This window comes from Mobula birostris, chromosome 10 (genome assembly GCF_030028105.1).
Source record: "Mobula birostris isolate sMobBir1 chromosome 10, sMobBir1.hap1, whole genome shotgun sequence".
Lineage (NCBI taxonomy): Eukaryota > Metazoa > Chordata > Chondrichthyes > Myliobatiformes > Myliobatidae > Mobula > Mobula birostris.
In genome coordinates this window covers 39,106,678-39,125,008 of record NC_092379.1, presented here as the reverse complement: position 1 = coordinate 39,125,008, position 18,331 = coordinate 39,106,678, and the positions used below count along the sequence as shown (strand labels likewise).

The 18,331-nt window shown below is 45.3% G+C and overlaps 1 protein-coding gene across 1 annotated transcript in view; it reads left to right on the top strand.

Moving 5' to 3' along the window:
• The window catches only part of LOC140203606 (tubulin polyglutamylase ttll6-like), a 49,468-nt gene that overhangs the window by 25,390 nt on the left and 5,747 nt on the right, over window positions 1-18,331 (top strand). The window contains exons 6-7 of the mRNA XM_072269654.1: window positions 10,732-10,817; window positions 16,211-16,436. Coding sequence (XP_072125755.1) covers window positions 10,732-10,817; window positions 16,211-16,436 — 312 coding nt within the window. The remainder of the gene's footprint in view (window positions 1-10,731; window positions 10,818-16,210; window positions 16,437-18,331) is intronic.

The window sequence follows — 18,331 nt, the reverse complement described above, 5'->3', positions numbered from 1 at the left end:
TTCCTGTTTTCGATTTGAACTACTTTTGTTGCTATCTACAACTTGAAGTTGTTTTAATTTTCCTTGAAGGTCTGCTAATTTTTGTGCATTGATTTTTTTCATGTGAGTGGTAATGGAAATAATTTTCCCCCTCAGTACAGCTTTCAATGTATCCCATAAGATCACTGGTGATGTTTCTCCCGTGTCATTAAGGTCTAGATATTCTTTGATTTCTCCCCTTAATCTCTCCATTACTTTCGGGTTATTGAGTATATGTGAGTTTAGCCTCCATAGTGTTTTCCTCATTTTCCTTTCCAGGATTAGAGACATAGAGACTGGGCTATGATCCGACAGATCAATTGTTGCAATATTACAGTTTTTCATCCTGAGTCTATCTGTATTAAAGATAAAGAAATAGTCTATCCTTGAATAGGCTGAATGAGGGAAAGAGTAATATGTATAATCTTTACTAGTAGGGTGTAATTCCCTCCAGACATCTATAATTCCCAACTCCTCCATCAATGAATTCACTTTCCGAGTCAGAGGTTTATTCTGAGTAACTGTTCTTGAAGGATCTAATATAGGATTTAATCTAATATTAAAATCCCCTCCACAAATTACTACCCCTTGAGAACTGACCATTAGGTCAAAAGTGTGTCTATAAAATGACCATTCACAACCTGGAGGAGCATAAACATTCAGCAATGTTATTTCTGTACCTTCTATTCTTCCTGTGATTTTTACGAACCGTCCTTCTTTGTCTCTAGTCTCTGAAATATGTTCATAATTAAGAGTACTTGATATTAAAGTAGCTACCCCTCTTTTGTGATTCAATTTATATGATAAATAAAATACATGCTTAAAGCCCATTCTTTTTAATTTTCCATGTTCAGATTGGCTAATATGTGTTTCCTGGAGGAAAGCTAATTGTGCCCTCTCTTTTTTCAACTTAGACATAATCTTATTTCTTTTAATTGGATTCAAAATCCCATTAACATTATAGGAAATTATTTTTACCAATTCAGTTTGCATTTTTCTCTAGTAGAAAAAAAAACACTCTCCTTTTCTAACCAAACAGTAAGCAATCCCTTCTCAACAGTAAACCAAGACATATAACCACACCCTAGACATTTTTGAACGTGCAACATTTGAAAATTTTTCCCGATTTCCCACAGTGAGGCCTGAGCACCGACCCGCCTCAGTTCAGAGGGATAACCTTAGAGGGCCCTCAGCAGTTTGAATAATCATGGAGAATTCTCTCCTATTTATGTCTCGACCATATTGCTATCATTCAAGTTATTCCGTCTAGTTTATTTTCAGTTACCAGTTTTCATTTTACCTTTAAGTCCGATTTACTCTTTTCAGTCATTTCTCTTAATTAATCTGTGTTCTCTGTACATTTGCGTCTGAATACTTGCAGCTTTTCCTTGTAGTTTGACACTCTGGTTCGTGTGGAGCGTCCTCGCCGCACTAACTGCCACGACTTCTGCCGAATCCTCTCCAGTAGCGACTCCGGTTAGGTGATAACTTTAATCGGTAGTCCCCGGTCCGCCAGGTCCAATGTTGCCTCCTCCACTGTAGCGTAAGTTTTTGTCCCTTCGTCGTAAAAGACTCTCAGCCAGCTGGATACAGGGTCTGGAATCTGATGTTGTTTTCCTTCAGGACTCTCCATGTTTCCGTATATTCCTTCCGTCTGGCAAGAATCCCCGGTGCGTAGTCGTGGTCTAAACTGATTTTACAGTTGTTCCACATGAAACCTTTCTTTTGCCATGCCCTTTTAAGCACCTCTTCCTTCGTTCTGTAACTGAGAAATCTGACCAGAATCGATCTGGGCTGGGCGCCTGCTGGAGGCTGTGGTGCCAACGCGCGGTGAGCTCTTTCTATCTGTAGGTCTTTTGCGGCCGGTATATCAAGGTTCTCTCTAAGTAGCTTCTCCACGAAGGGAATCATCAATCCGGGTTTACCTTCAGTTCCTTCGGGAACTCCGTAAATCCTCACATTTTCCCTTCTCGAGCGGCCTTCTTGATCTATTAGTTTCCACTGGAGCTGGTCTTGCAGCTTCAGCATTTCTGCTATCACTTCCTCTGCGTTTTGTAGCTTCTCTTCAATTCCAACAATCCTCGCTTCAGCTTCATCTATCTGTGAGTTAGTTTTTACTATTTCTCCTTTAATATCTTCCAGCTGTTTGCCGTTATCTTGTTGGAACTCGCGAATCTCTCTCAGAATCAAGGACAGAGTCACCGATTCCCCCTCATTATCTCCGTCCTGGCTTGCTGTGGGGGAGCTAGGCCCGTCTACATTCAATAGGTTTCAATGAGATGGCCTCTCAGTCTTCTAAATTCTCATGCGTACGGGCCCAGAACCATCAAGCGCTCCTCCTGTAGTCATTCTGGTGAACCGCCTCTGAACCCTCTCCAATGTCTGCTTATCCTTTCTTGGATAAGGGCTCACGATACTCCGTGAGGCCTCACCAGTGCTTTATAAAGCCTCAACATTAACTCCTTGTTTTTATATTCTAGTCCTCTCGAGATGAATGCTAACATTGCATTTACCATCATCACCACAGACTCAACCTGCAAACTAACCTTTAGGGAACCCTGCATGAAGGCTCTCTCATCCCTTGCACCTCAGGTTTTTGGGTTTTCCGCCTGCTTAGAAAATAGTCTACCCTTTTGTTCCTTCTGCCAAAGTGTATGACCATAAACTTCCCGACACTGTTATAGGACGCTCAAAGCAGCTGTGCAGGTTGACTCTGTGGTTAAGAAGGCATACGGTGTATTGGCCTTCATCAATCGTGAAATTGAATTTAGGAGCCGAGGGGTAATGTTGCAGCTATATAAGACCCTGGTCAGACCCCACTTGGAGTACTGTGCTCAGTTCTGATCGCCTCACTGCAGGAAAGATGTGGAAGCCATGGAAAGGGTGCAGAGGAGATTTATAAGGATGTTGCCTGGATTGAGGAGCATGCCTGATGAAAACAGGTTGAGTGAACTCGTCCTTTTCTCTTTGGAGCAACGGAAGATGAGAGGTGACCTGATAGAGGTGTACAAGATGATGAGAGGCATTGATCGTGTGGATAGTCAGAGGCTTTTTCCCAGTGCTGAAATGGTTGCCACAAGAGGACACAGGTTTAAAGTGCTTGGGAGTAGGTACAGAGGAGATGTCAGGGGTAGGTTTTTTTACTGAAAGTGGTGAGTCCGTGGAATGGGCTGCCAGAAAGAGTGGTGGAGGCGGATACGATAGGGTCTCTTAAGAGACTTTTGGGTAGGTAGATGGAGCTTAGAAAAATAGAGGGCTATGGGGAAGTCTAGTAACTTCTAAGGTAGGGACATGTTCAGCACAACTTTGTGGGCTGAGGAGCCTGTGTTGTGCTGTAGGTTTCCTATGTTTCTATCCATGTGGCAATCTAAGAGTTTCTTAAATGCCTCTCATGTATCTGCCTCTACCAGTGCCACTGGCAGTGCATTCCACGCACCCATTGCTCTTTGTGTAAAAAGATTACCTCTGACCTCCCCCTCCCCCATACTTTCCTCCGATACCCTCTTGCTTTAGCATTTCCCTGGCTATCCACTCCATCTATGCCTCTGATCAGTTTCTACACCTCTATCGAGTCACCTCTCATCCTCCTTCACTCCAGGGAGAAAAGCCATAGCTTTCTCAACCTATCTCAACTCTGTGGCTAAGAAGGCATATGGTGCATTGGCCTTCACCAATCGTGGGATTGAGTTTAAGAGCCGAGAGGTAATGTTACAGCTATATTGGACCCTGGTCAGACCCCACTTGGAGTACTGTGCTCAATTCAGGAAGGACGTCGAAACCATAGAAAGGGTGCAGAGGAGATCTACAAGGATGTTGGGGAGCATGCCTTATGAGAATAGGTGAACTCGGCCTTTTCTCCTTGGAGCGATGGAGGATGAGAGGTGACCTTATAGAGGTGTTTAAGATGATGAGTGGCATTGATTGTCAGAGGCTTTTTCCCAGGGCTGAAATGGCTAGCACGAGAGGGCATAGCTTTAATGTGCTTGGAAGTAGGTACAGAGGAGATGTCAGGGGTAATTTATTTACTCAGAGAGTGGTGAGTGAGTGGAATGGGCTGCCGGCGGTGGTGGTGGAGGCGGAAATGACAGGGGTCCCCACCTTTTTTGCACCACGGACCGGTTTAAGATTGACAATATTCTTGCGGACCGGCCAACGGTGTGGGGGGTGGGGGTTGTTCAAATTCGACAGTGTGTGACAGGGAATGAGGAAAGGTGCAGCTGATTCATATCGTTTCATATTGCCAAATCATATCATTTCCTCGCGGCCCGGTAGCACATGCTTTGTGGCCTGGTACCTTTCCGCGGCCCGGTGGTTGGGGACCACTGTTTTAAGAAACTCCTGGATGGATACATGGAGCTTGGAAAAATAGAGGGCTATGGATAAGCCTAGGTAATTCTAAGGTAAGGACATGTTTGGCACAGCTTTGTGGGCCGAAGACCTGTGTTGTGCTGTAGGTTTTCTGTGTTTCTATCCTCATAATCCAATCCAGGCAGTATCCTGGTAATCCTCCTAAATATTGAAGAAAATTGATGATTCCATCGTAAGTCAGATTGAAAATGGGAAGTTGTCTGATATAACACTCAAGGATATATCTAGCCAGGGTTATTGGCCCTGCATTTTGCCCGGAGTTAATCTGCCTTGATTTCAAGAAAAAGCAATAGAGTCATAGAAAAGTACAACACAGAAACCGGCTTTTTGGCCCGTCTAGTTGGTGCCAAACCATTTAATCTGCCAAATCCCATCAACCTGCACCCGGACCATAGCTCTCCATACCCCTCCCACCCAAACTTCTCTTAAATGTTGATATCAAAATCATATTCACATGAGGTTACGCATTGTATCGGAGGGATAGGAAGGTAGGCAGAGGGGGTGGTGTTGCTCTGCTGGTAAAGAACAGCATCAAATCAGCAGAAGGGTGTGGCATAGAATCAGAAGATGTTGAATCCTTGTGAGTTCAGATAAGAAACTGCAAGGGTAATGGCAGTTATATACAGGCCTCCCAACAGTAGCTGAGACATGGAGCACAGATTACAACAGGAAATGGAAAAAGGTGTTTCAAAAGGGTAACGTTATGGTAGTCATGGGAAATTTTATCATGCAGCTCGATTGGGAAAATTAGGTCGGTAATGGATTTCAAGAGAGTGAGTTTGTTGAATGCCTAAGAGATGGATTTTTAGAGCAGTTTGTCATTGAGCCTGCTAAGGGATCACCTACACTGGATTGGGTGTTATGTAATGAACTGGAGGCGATTTGGAAGCTTGAGGTAAAGGAACCCTTAGGAGTCAGTGAACACAATATGATTCAGATAGGGAGAAAGTAGAGTCTGATGTAGCGATATTTCAGTGGAGAAAAGGAAATTGGAAAGGAAAGTAAAGTAAAGGTATGAGAGAGGAATTGGCCAGAGTAAATTGGGAGGAGATGCTGGCAGGGAAGACAGCAGAGCAGCAATGGCACAAGTTTCTGGGACAAAATGGGGAAGGTGCAGGATGAATGTATTCCAAAAACAAAGAAATACTCGAATGGCAAAATGCTACAACCGTAGCTGACAAGGGAAGTCAAAACTAATGTAAAAGCAAAAGAGAGGGTATACAACAGAGGAAAAATTAGTGGGAAGAAAGAAGGCTGGGAAGCTTTTAAAACCCTAGAGAGAGCAACTAAGAGAATCATTAGGAGGGAAAAGATGTAATATGAAAGCAAGCTAGCAGATAATATCAAAGTTGATAGAAAAAGCATTTTCAAGTATATAAAAGATAAAGGAGAAATGAGATTTGATATAGGACCGCTGGAAACTGAGCCCAGAGAAATAATAACGGGGGACAAGAGGTGGCAAATGAACTAGGTAAGTATTTTGCACCAGTTCTCACTGTGGAAGACACTAGCAGTGTGCCAGATTTGAAGAATGTGAGGGAAGAGAAGTGAGTGCAGTTTCTATTACAAGGTTGAAGGTGCTCAAAAAGCTGAAAGACCAAAAGGTACTTTTTTTACCTGGACCAGATGAACTGCAAACTGGGGGTTTGAAAGAGGTAGTGGTAGCGAGTGTTGAGGCATTTGTAATGATCTTTCAAAAATCATTGGACTCTGGTATGAAAATTCCAAATGTCACTTCACTCTTTAAGAAAGGAGGGAGGCAGCAGAAAGGAGATTATAGACCAGTCAGCCTGACCTCAGTGGTTGGGAAGATGTGGGAGATGATTGTTAAGGATGAGGCTATAGAGTACTTGGTGACACAGGACAAGATAGGACAAAGTCAACATGGTTTTCTTAAGGGAAAATACTGTCTGACAAACCTGTTGGAATTCTTTGAGGAGATTACAAGTAGGATAGATAAAGGGGACGCAGTGGACGTTGTATATCTGGGCTTTCAGAAGGTGCCACACATGAGGCTGCTTACCAAGTTAAGAGCCCATGGTATTACTGGGAAGTTATTAACATGGTTAGAGCATTGGCTAATTAGTCGGAGGCAGCGAGTGGGAATAAAAGGATCCCTTTCTGGATGGCTGCCAGTGAGTAGTGGTGTTCCGTAGGGGTCGGTATTGGACCACTTCTTTTTATGCTGTATATAAATGTCTTAGATGGTGAAATAGATGGCAAGTTTGCAGATGATACGGAGATTGGTGGAGGGGCAGGTAGTGTGGAAGAAGCAGGTAGGATGCAGAAGGACAGATAGATTAGGAGAATGGGCAAGAAAGTGGCAAATGAAATACAATGTTGGAAAATGCATAGTTGTGCATTTTGGTAGTAAGAGATAAATGTTCAGATTATTTTCTAAATGGGAAGAAAAATTCAAAAATTTGTGATGCAAAGGGACTTGGGAGTCCTTGTACAGAACACCCTAAAGGGTAACTTGCAGGTTGAGTCAGTGGTGAGGAAGGCAAATGCAATGTTAGCATTCATTTCAAGAGGTCTAGAATACAAGAGCAGGGACAGGATGCTGAGGCTTTATAAGGCACTGCTGCGGCCTCACCTTAAGCACTGTGAACTGTTTTGGGCTCCTTATCTAAGAAAAGATGTGCTGGCATTGGAGAGGGTTGAGAGGAGGTGCACAAGGATGAATCTGGGAATGAAAGGGTTCACATATGAGGAACATCTGATGTATCTGGGCCTGTGCTCGCTGGAATTTAGAAGGATGAGAGGGGATCTGATTGAAATCTTTCGAATATTGAAAGTCCTAGGCAGAGTAGATGTGGAAAGAATGTTTCCCATGGTGGGGGAGTCTAGGACAAGAGGGCAGAACCTCAAGGTAGAAGGGCATCCGCTTAAATCAGAGATGCGGAGAAAGTTCTTCAGTCAAAGGGTGGTGAATTTGTGGAATTTGTTACCACAGGCAGCTGTAGAGGACAGGTCGTTGGGTGTATTTAAGGCAGGAATTGATCAGTTCTTCAATGGCCGTGGCACCAAAGGTTACGGGGAGAAGGCTGTGTGGTGGGGTTGAGGAGGGGAGGAAAAGGATCAGCCATGATTGAATGGCGGAGCTGACGATGAGCCAAATGGCCTAATTCTGCTCCTGTGACTTATGATTTTATGGTAGTACAGAGAATTTAACACTGTGAACGTTAGGACTGAGAAATGCATTGAAACAGAGAGATCCGTAACTTCTTGAAAAAGAAATCACAGGTAGGTAGGGTCGTAAAGAGAGCTTTTGGCACACTGGCTTTCATAAGTCAAGGTATTGAGTACAGAAGTTGGGATGTTATGTTGGAACCACTTCTTTTTACATTATATATCAAGGATTTCGATGATGGAGTTGATGGCTTCGAGGCTAAGTTAGCGAACGATCCGAAGATCGGTGGGGGTGGGGGGTGCAGGTAGTATGGAGGAAGCAGAGAGGTGCAGAAGGATTTAGACAGTGTAGGAGAATATGCAAAGAGGTGGCAGACGGAAAACAGTGTTGGGAAGTGTATGGTCATGCACTTCGGTAGAAAACTTAAAAGCATAGACAATTGTATGACTGGAGAGAAAACTCAAAAATCAGAGGTTTTTGTTGGTTAACTCAGTGATAAGGAAGGTGTTAGCATTCATTTTGAGAGGAATAGAACATAAAAACAAGGATATAATGTTTTATATGGAACACTCGCAGAATGCTGGAAGAACTCAGCAGGCCCAGGAGCATCTATGGAGTATTTGGGGCCCTGAATGGAAGTGAGAGAGGAGGTGTAGGGCAAGCGGGTGGAACAAGCATTGCACCTAACACTACACCTCGTCCTCACTGCCATTCAGGAGGCAAAACTTCATCTGTGAGTGTGTTGGGGTTCATCTACTGTATCTGATGCTCTTGGTGTGACCTCCTGTATGTCAGTGAGACCCGACGCAGATTGGGAGACCGCCTTGCAGAGCACCTACACTCCGTCTGTCAGAAAAACCCATTTCAAGTCTACTTCCCATTCCCATTCTGACATGTTAGTCCTCGACTGCCACGATGAGGCCACATTCAGGTTGGAGGAGCAGCACCTTGTATTCCGTCTGGGTAGCCTCCAACCTGATGGCATGAATGTCGATTTCTCTAACCTCTGGTAATTGCCTCCAACTTTATCATTCCCATTCCCGTTTCCCTCTTTCACCTCATCTCCTTACCTGCCAATCACCTCCTACTGATGCTCCCTCCCCTTCTCTTTCTTCCAAAGTCTTCTGTCCTCTCCTATCAGATTCCCCCTTCTCCAGCCCTTTATCTCTTTCACCAATTGACTTCCCAATTCTTTACTTCACCCCCTCCCCCTCCAGGTTTCACCCATAACCTGCCACCTTGTACTCCTTCCTCTCCTCCCCCCCCACCTTCTTGCTGTAACTGCTCATCTGTCCTGATGAAGGGTCTTGGTCTGAAACATCAACCTCTTGCTGTTTCCCATAGATGCTGCCTGGCCTGCTGAGTTCCTCCAGTATTGTGTGTGTGTTGCTCAGATTTCCAGCATCTGCAGGGTTTCTCCTCCTTGAGGCTTTAGAAGGCACTGGCGAGGCCTCCCTCCCTTGGGGTATTGTGAGCTGTTCTGGGCCCCAGAAAGGATATGGTGACACTGGAGAGGGTTGAAAGGAGGTTGACAAAAATGATTCTGGGATTGAAAGGCTTATTATATGAGGAACATTTAATGGCTCTGGGCCTTAACTGACTGGAATTTAAAAGAATGAGGTGTTGGGGGAGGGTGTGAAATCTTATCAAAACCTATCGAATGTTGAAAAGCATTGACAGAGTGGATGTGGAGAGGATGTTTCCTATAGTGGGGGAGGCCAAGACCAGAGGACACAGCCTCAGAGTAGAGGGACGTTGATTTAGAACAGAGATGAGGAGGAATTTCTTTAATTTGTAGAATTCGTTACTACATGCTGTGAAGGCCAAGTCGTCGGGTATACTTAAGGCAGAGCTTGTTAGGTTCTTGATTAGTCAGGGCATAAATGGATACAGAGATTGGGGCTGAGAGGAAAATAGATCAGCCATGACGAAATGTCAGACAAGACTGGATGGGTCAAATGGCCCAATCCTGCTCCTACATCTTACAATCTTGTGACGTGGACTACTCCGAAAAGAAAAACTCAGCCCATATTTCATAACCAGAATTGGAATCAGAATCAAGTTTACTATCATTGTCATTTGCCATGAAATTTGAGGTTATGCGGCAGCAGTACATTGCAGTACGTAATAATGAAAGTTATAAATTACAAAAAGAAATATATTTTAAAAATTAAATAAGTTGTGCAAAACAAGACCAAGAGACAAATGTTATTGAGGTACTGTACATGGGTTCATTGTTCATTCTGAAATCTAATGGCGGAGGGGAGCAATCTGTTCCTGAATTGTTGAGTGTGTGTCTCCTCCCTGACGGTAGAAATGAAAAGAGGCTTTACCTGGGTGGCGAGGCTCCCTCAAGATGGATGTTGCCTTTTGAAGATGTCCTCGAAAGTGGGGAGGATTGTGCTCAGGATGGCTGATTTATTATCCCTCTCGACTGTTTTCTCCTGCCTTCTCCTGTTAACCTTTGATGCCCTGACTAAACAAGAACCTATCAACCTCTGCTTTAAATACACTCAATGACTTGTCCTCCACAGCCGTCTGTGGCAACAAATTCCACAGATTCACCACCCTCTGGCTAAAGAAATTCCTCACCTCTGCCCTAAAGGGAAGTTCTTCTATTCTGAGGCTTTGCCCTCTGCTCTTAGAGACAGCCGTCCCCCCTCCCACTACAGGAAACATCCTCTCCACGTTGATTTTCAATATTTGATGGTTTCGTTGAGATCCCCCATCATCCTTTTAAACTTCAGCGAGTACAGGCCTAGAGGGAGCAATGCTCCTCAAATGACAACCCTTTCATTCTCGTGAACCTCCCCCAGACCCTCTCCAATACCAGCTCACCAATTCTTAGATAAGGGGCTCAGAACTGCTCACAATACTCCAAAGTTCGGTCTGAGTTATAAAGCCTCAGCCTCACATCCTTGCTCTGACTGACAGCACCCATCCTTCTGCACTGCGCTTCAGGTGAGCGATCCTTTGACTTGGCGATGTTTTGGGGCTGCAAAAACTGCTTTAAGATGCAAGGCTTCCTTCAGTTTCACCTTCTTGCCACCTGCCGACTGCTCTTCATCACCGCAGGAAAAGTGAAGCCGAGAGGAATGAGGAAAATAGCATTTGAGCAGCATCTGGCTGGGGTGGCGTTAGTGTGACGCAATAACTGAGGGCAATGTCCCTGACTGAGAAACCAACATCTTTATCTTCTGCCTCTCTCACAGGATGACGTCTGCATGCACCTCACCAATTACGCCATCAACAAGCGTATCATGAACTTTGTCCTGGATGAAAAGAAAGGCAGTAAAAGGTGAGACCATATGCAGCAGGGTGCACCCTTCACCACAAGCAGGCACATTATAGAAGGTCAGCGTTGGAGTGATTTTTGGGGTTAGGACATAGACATTTAGCAATTGAATTTGGCTACCAGTCTTCATATCTGAATATGTGTTGTGGATTTTATTTGGAGTGCAGATCTGAACTTTATATGTAGGCGTCTGTCTTGTGAGACCATGGAAGGTTCCCCTTGGAAGTTTACACCTTGGAAGCTTTCCAGGGCTCAGGCCTGGGCAAGGTTGTATGGAAGACCAGCAGTTGCCCATGCTGCATGTCTCCCTTCTGTCTCACCGATGTTGTCCAAGGGAAGGGCATTAGGACCCATACAGCTTGGCAGTGGTGTTAATGCAGAGCAATGTGTGGTTAAGTACCTTGCTCAAGGACACAACACGCTGCCTCGGCCAAGGCTCGAACTAGCGACCTTCAGATCACTAGAGGGACACTTTAACCACATGCCAACACGTGACCAAGTCCGAACATGTGGCCAGCTCTGAACAATGGGTTCCTAAAACCCATGAATCCCAGCCGACAATGGTGATTAAAATTCATTTGGATGTGTGTGGTGTGGCTGTGAATCAGGAGGCGTGAAGGTCGAATGTAGTTTCAAAGAAAACATTGTCCATGTGTTGTATGTATGGAGTTGCCCTTTGCCGTTTGGCACATAAAATATCGAGCCCCACGTCAGGCCGGCCAGACCTTTCGACCAGAAGTGTCTCCATAAAATGCCTTCTCTACCTTGCTTTGTCGAATAAAGAAGCTGCTTTGTATCTACCAGTAATTTTCTTCGCTGGCTTCATTCACGCAACAACCTTAGCGAGCAGGCACATTGTAGAAGGAAGGGGCACACAGCAGCAGCTTAGTGAAGCCCTTAACTCTGTTGCCACTACTTTAGGTTGTCATAACTGGCGGAATGCTCCCAATGGCATGCTATAAGACCGTCAGATATAGGGGCAGAAGTGGGCCATTTGGCCCATTGAGTCTGCTCTGCCATTTAATCATGGGCTGATCCAATTCTTTCAGTCATCCCTACTCCCCTGCTTTCACCCCATACTCTGGCTAATCAAGAATCTATCTATCTCTGCCTTAAATGAACTCAATGACTTGGCCCCCACAGCCGCTCATGGCAACAAATTCCACAGATTTACCACCCTCTGACTAAAGTAATTTCTCTGCATCTCAGTTCTAAATGGACGTCCTTCAATCCTGAAGTCACGCCCTCTTGTCCTAGAATCCTGTACCATGCCCTCCAGTAACTTCTGACAACCAAGTCTAGCTCCTGGCCTTCACATGTGGCTTAGCCATTAAGCTGGGCAGAATCATTTCTACTGACAGGAGAAGGGGCAAAGGTGAGTTAATGGCATCTTAAATCCAGTCGCTTCAGGCAGATGGGACTCATCAACCATGGCTGGCCCCTCATCTAGGAGAAGGAAAACTCTGATCTCAAACCTCCCATTGCCCTGCGACTACACCCACTCATAGGGAAGGCTTCAGGAGTAAACCCTGAGGGAGAACATCTGCGGCAGTCCCACGTTGAGTTCAACACTGACTGGCAACTCCTGCGATGCTGCTGGTACCAGGCTGTGTTGCTCTCTGCCGTTCCTTTGGGTTCATCAACTGCGTGGAGATGGGGAGCTTGCTACATGGGCAACAGCTTGCTCTCCATATCCGGGCTTAGTAGCTAAGCCACACGTGAAGGCCAGGAGCTGTGACTTGGTTGTCAGAGGCAATATTGAGGCACTCGCCATTGGGAGCATTTAATAGGCGGCGGGAGCTCGTCCCCATTACCACCCCATGGCTATAACAACCTTAAGGAACGGAGTGAAGCTGAAATTGTTGCAATGGACAACTGGAAGCGGACCCAAGTGCAGAACATCGACACGGAGGTAGAATTAACAGAAGTGTGCTTATTAATAGTTGCGAGGAAGGCCGGAGAGTGAGGATTAGATGCTTACATGGACAACAAACCGGAGTAGCCTGGACCCAGAGCTTGGTTATGCAGCTTGGACACGGAGCCCGGACTCGGACACGGAGCCCGGACTCCGACTCGGGCTCGGACTCGGACACGGAGCCCGGAGTCGGACATGGAGCCCGGACTCGGACTCGGACACGGAGCCCGGACACGGACTCGGACTTGGACACGGAGCGCCCGGACTCGGACACGGAGCCCGGACTCGGACACGGAGCCCGGACTCGGACTCGGACTCGGATACGGAGCCCAGACTTGGACTTGGACTGGGACTGGGACACGGAGCCCGGACTTGGACTCGGACTCGGATACGGAGCCCAGACTTGGACACAGAACAACAAAACGAAACAACAACAGACAATTTATATCTTGATTCGGAGTAGCAGCAAACGGCCAGCAATACTCAGCAGGACACGAAACTACAAAACCAAACAATGACGGTCCGTTCGTATCTTGACTCGAAATAGCAGCAAACGGCCGGCAATACTCAACTGGACACGAGACAACAGAATTCCCAAAGCAACCCCAGGCACCGAAGCAACTTAGAGTCGACTATTCTTAGTGGCCCGGAACGTGCTTTGCCGCACTGGCTGAGGTGACGGTCCAGTCCCAAGTAGATTTCAGCCGGAGTTATTATGTTTCCAATTCGGATGGGAATCAGGTGCCTTAGTCAAGGAGGTAAAACACGGGGAAAAGGAAATGAACAGAAATGAGGAGTCAACTGACTGGACCGTGACTGAAATAACCGATAAAAGTGAGTGGAAAGACAATGCTAAACACTCTCTCATTCAAATCTGCAGACAGGAGTCATTATTAATGATGAATAAATAATGACGGTAATGAGCAGGAGTCAATTCTACGTCCCTTGCCACAGGGAATGTCCCTGGACTGGAATATCTCTTAGGATGTCCTGCTAATTGGGATCGTCCCAATCTGGTATTTCGTGTCCAGCAAGAACCATGGACCTAGAAAAAAGAAATGTGAGCTAAATCCCATGAAGGCAGACAAATTTACATAAGTGATCGGATAAATCTGGAATAAAGGTCTGTAAGACATGGCAACTATTGAGCTGTTGTTTAAAAGCTCTTTAGTGAGGGAAATCTCCCATTTCCTCTTCATATTTGAGGCCTACAACACTGCTGTGGCCTTACCATTGCTTGCAATGGGCCGTAAATTCATGGACCCTATGCAGATTACAGAGAAGGAGATGCTTGCTGTCCTGAGGAAAATCAGAGTGGGTAAATCCCCAGGGCCTGACAAAGTGTTCCCTCAGACCCTGGGGGGAGGCTAGTGCAGAAACTGCAGGGGCCCTAGCAGAGATATTTAAATAATTCTTAGTGACAAGAAAGGTTCTAAACATAGACCAGGAAATTACAGACTGCTCAGTCTGTCATCAGTAGTGGGATAGTTATTGGAAAGTATTCTAAGGGACTGGATATATGAGGATTTGGATAGACATGGGACTGATTCAGGATAGTCAGCATGGCTTTGTGCATGGTAAGTCATGTCTAACCAATCCTGGAGAGTTTTTTGAGCAAGTTACCAGGAAAGCGGATGAAGGCAAAGCAGTGGATGTTGCCTACATGGACTTTAGCAAGGCATTTGACAAGGTCCTGTATGTGAGGTTGGTCAAGAGGGTTCAGTCGCTTGGCATTCAGCATAGGTTGTAAATTGGATTAGACATTGGCTTTGTGGGAGAAGCCAGAGAGTGGTAGTAGAGGTTTGCCTCTCTGACTGGAGGCCTGTGACCAGTGGTGCGCTGCAGGGACCAGTGCTGGGCCCATTGTTGTTTGTCATCTCTATCAGTGTTCTGGATGATAATGTAGTTACCTGATCAGTAAATTTGCAGATGACACCACGTTTGAGGATATAGTGGACAGTGAGGAAGGCGGTCATGGCTTGCAGAAGGATCTGGATCAGCTGGAAAAATGGGTTGAAAAAATGGCAGCTGAAAATCAATGCAGACAAGTGCGAGGTGTTACATTTAGGTAGGACCAGCCGGGGAAGGTCTTACACAGTGAATGGTAGGGCACTGAGGAGTGCGGTAGAACAAAGGGATCTGGGAATAGAGGTCCAAAATTCGTTGAAAGTAGTGTCACAGGTAGAAAGAAAGCTGTTGTCACATCGGCTTTCATAAATCAATATATCGAGTACAAGAGATGGGATGTTATGTTGAAGTTGTATAAGACATTGGTGAGGCCTAATTTGGAGTATCGTATGCAGTTCTGGTCACCTACCTACAGGAAAGATGTATAGTAAATAAGGTTGAAAGAGTAGAGGAAAAATTTACAAAAATGTAGCTGGGTCTGGAGGACCTGAGTTATAAGGAAAGATTGAATAGGTTAGGACTTTCTTCCTCAGAATGTAGAAGGTTGAGAGGAGATTTGACAGAAATATTCAAGATTATGAGGGGTAGAGATAGGGTAAATGCAAGCAGGCTTTTTCCACTGAGGTTGAGTGTGACCACAACCAGGGATCATGGGTTAGGGTGAAAGGTGAAAAGTTTAAGGGAAACATGAGGAGAAACGTCTTCACTCAGATGGTGGTGACCAGTGTGGAATGAGCTGGCAACACAAGTGCTGCATGCGTGCTCGGTTTCAACGTTTCAGCGAAGTTTGGATAGGATGGAGGACTATGATCCTGGTGCAGGTCAATGGGTGTGGGCAGTTTAGCAGGTTTTGGCATGGACTAGATGGGCCAAAAGGCCTGTTCCTGTGCTGTACTTTTCTATGACAATGACTCTAGAAACACTGATTCGTTACGTCAGGCTTGTTACACGGAGCTTGGGAGGGTGAGACTAGAGCTAGAGCTCGTGGGTTAAGGGTGAAAGGTGAGAAGTTTAAGGGGAACATGAAGGGAAACTTCTTCACTCGGAGGGTGGTGAGAGTATGGAGCAAGCTGCCAGCAGAAGAGATAGATGGAGGTGTGATTTCAACATTTAAGATAAATTTGTACATGGATGGCAGGGCTACAGACTGGGTGCCGGTCAATGGGACCAGACAGATTAATGATTCAGCATGGACTAGATGGGCCAAAGGGCCTGTTTGTTTACTGCAGTGCTTTCTGACTGTGAATGTAAACCACCAGACAACTTCACAAGATGGAATATCGTGGGTTCAGGGTGCGGTCAACCTTTTCAAAGGCAACTATGAATCGGCAAGAAATCACTTCCAATAAATCCTGTCAAAAAGGGGGGAAATTAATCAAGAGAGCTGATATTTCCTTCAATGGATACGCAGTCTATCTTGTGGCTTGCAGTGCTATTGACCTGTCACACAATAACACAAATGGTGGGGCAGAGTACTTGATCAGCGAAGTCACTCGGCAATGCCATCCGATGGATGAACGGTGGCCTGCGATAGATTAGAACTGACGGCTGTGTAAAATGTTGTTCCTTGCAGAAAGCTGTCTTTCTTTAACCAGTACATGGAGAGCAATGCCTATGACCTGGAGGTGCTGTGGAGCAGTATTGAAGACGTGATCATCAAAACCATTCTGTCTGTGTATCTGGCCCTGAGGAACACCTACTTCACCTGCTTCCCAAATCACGTGTCTGGGAGTGCTTGCTTTCAGCTCCTCGGCTTTGACATCCTGCTGGACCACCCCTTGAAACCCTGGCTGATGAAGGTATGCGCGCCTCTGGGATACATAAAGATTAAGCAGATAATTTAGGTGACCGCATAAAACATGCAAATGTAACATCATGATGGGATGGCCAGTAATATCGTGAAGGATCCCACCAACCCTGCTCACTGTTTGTCCCCACTCCCATCAGGGAGGAGGCTCTGTAGCATCCACACCAGGACCAGCAGACTCAAAAACTGTTACTTTCCCCTAGCAGTCCTCCAAGAGGACCACAACCGTGTTGTAGGGTTTGGAGGCTTGCGCGCCTCAATGACCCGGAGAGGTCTGCACGCTGGAGCCGGGGCTTTAGGCTTTGGCTCTGGATAGGGTCACCCATGACAAACAGGTCAAAGGGTAGAGGCCAGACTGAGAGCGGTGTACCGGACCTCCAGGTTCGAGGGCTCAACTCAGCACTACCAGCACTGACCACTAAAACAAAACCGTTACGCAAACAGCAATGAAGAATCCTCCTACATCTGAGTCTGGCGGTGTTCCTGAGTCTCCACCTGGGATTTACATGTCCAACAGTAGTGAAAACCGAGCGGAAGCTACGGGCATGATCAAGGAATCTCTGAACACCACCACAGATGGAGGACCTTCACCGTTGTCCTAAACACCAGCGCTGTAATGGTCAGTCAGTAATTCCCCAAGTACTGAGGCTGATCAACACCCCCACCCGCTAACCCACCCCTCCACATACCCGCAACCACCACTACTTTATCATTTCCTGTCAGAGTCACCTTATGTACAGAAACTCCTGTGCCCAGCGTCACTTTATGGACATACAGTCAAGCTATGCATATAAGCTATCTAATGTATTTATATTTACTGTGTTTTTTCCCATTATTATTGTTTTTTTTCCACTTTTCCATTATTATTGTTATCGAAAAGGTGTTATATTTGGACATGTGCAGTGTACAGAATAAGGTCGATGAACTAGTGGCACAGTTGCAGATTGGCATATATGATCAGAATTAGAATTAGGTTTATTATCACCGGTATGTGTCGTGAAATTTGTTAACTTAGCAGCAACAGTTCAATGGAACTGTTCAGGAACAGTTATTACCCCACTCAACCATCAGGAAGAAGGTACAGGGTCGTGAACCAAAGGGGATATCTTCGCTTAACTTTACTCACCACAGCATTGAACTGCTCCCACAGCCTATGGACTCACCTTGAAGGACTCTTCATCTCATATTCTTGATATTTATTGTTTGTTTATTTATTTATTCTGGATGTTTTGTTTGATTCCTTTTAAATACTGTGAATGTCCTCAAGTAAGTGAATCTTAGTGAATCAACATATGCCTATGGTCATATGTACTTTGATAATAAATTTACTTTGAACTTGACTTTGAGTAGAAGAGTGAACACAGTGCAGAAGCAGTTTGACAATGACAGCCTTAAAGTAAAAAAAAGTTAAACCAACTTTCTGACTGTTATCCCAAAATCTGCTCCCTGTGGAAACAGATAGATGGATTCATAAAGAGAGATTTTGGCACATTGGTCTTCATTAATCAAATTGTTGAGTACAGAAGCTGAGTTGTTAGATTGAAGCTCTTGAAGATATTGGTGAGGCCTACTTTGGAGTATTCTGGTCACCTAACTACAGGAAAGATATCAATGATTTGAAAGATAGCAGAGAATATTCACAAGGATGTTGCTGGGTCTCGAGGGCCTGAGTTACAGGGAAAGTTATTCTCTGGAGCACAGGGAATCAAGGAAGATTTGATAAAGGTGTACGAAACCATGAGGAACATAGAGGAAATGGAAGCATGCTTTTGCTGCTGAGGATGGGTGAGACTAGAACTAGAGGTCATGGGTTAATTGAGAAAGGTGAAATGTTTAAGGGGAACATGAAAGGGATCTTCTTCACTCAGAGAGTGGTGAGGGTGTGCC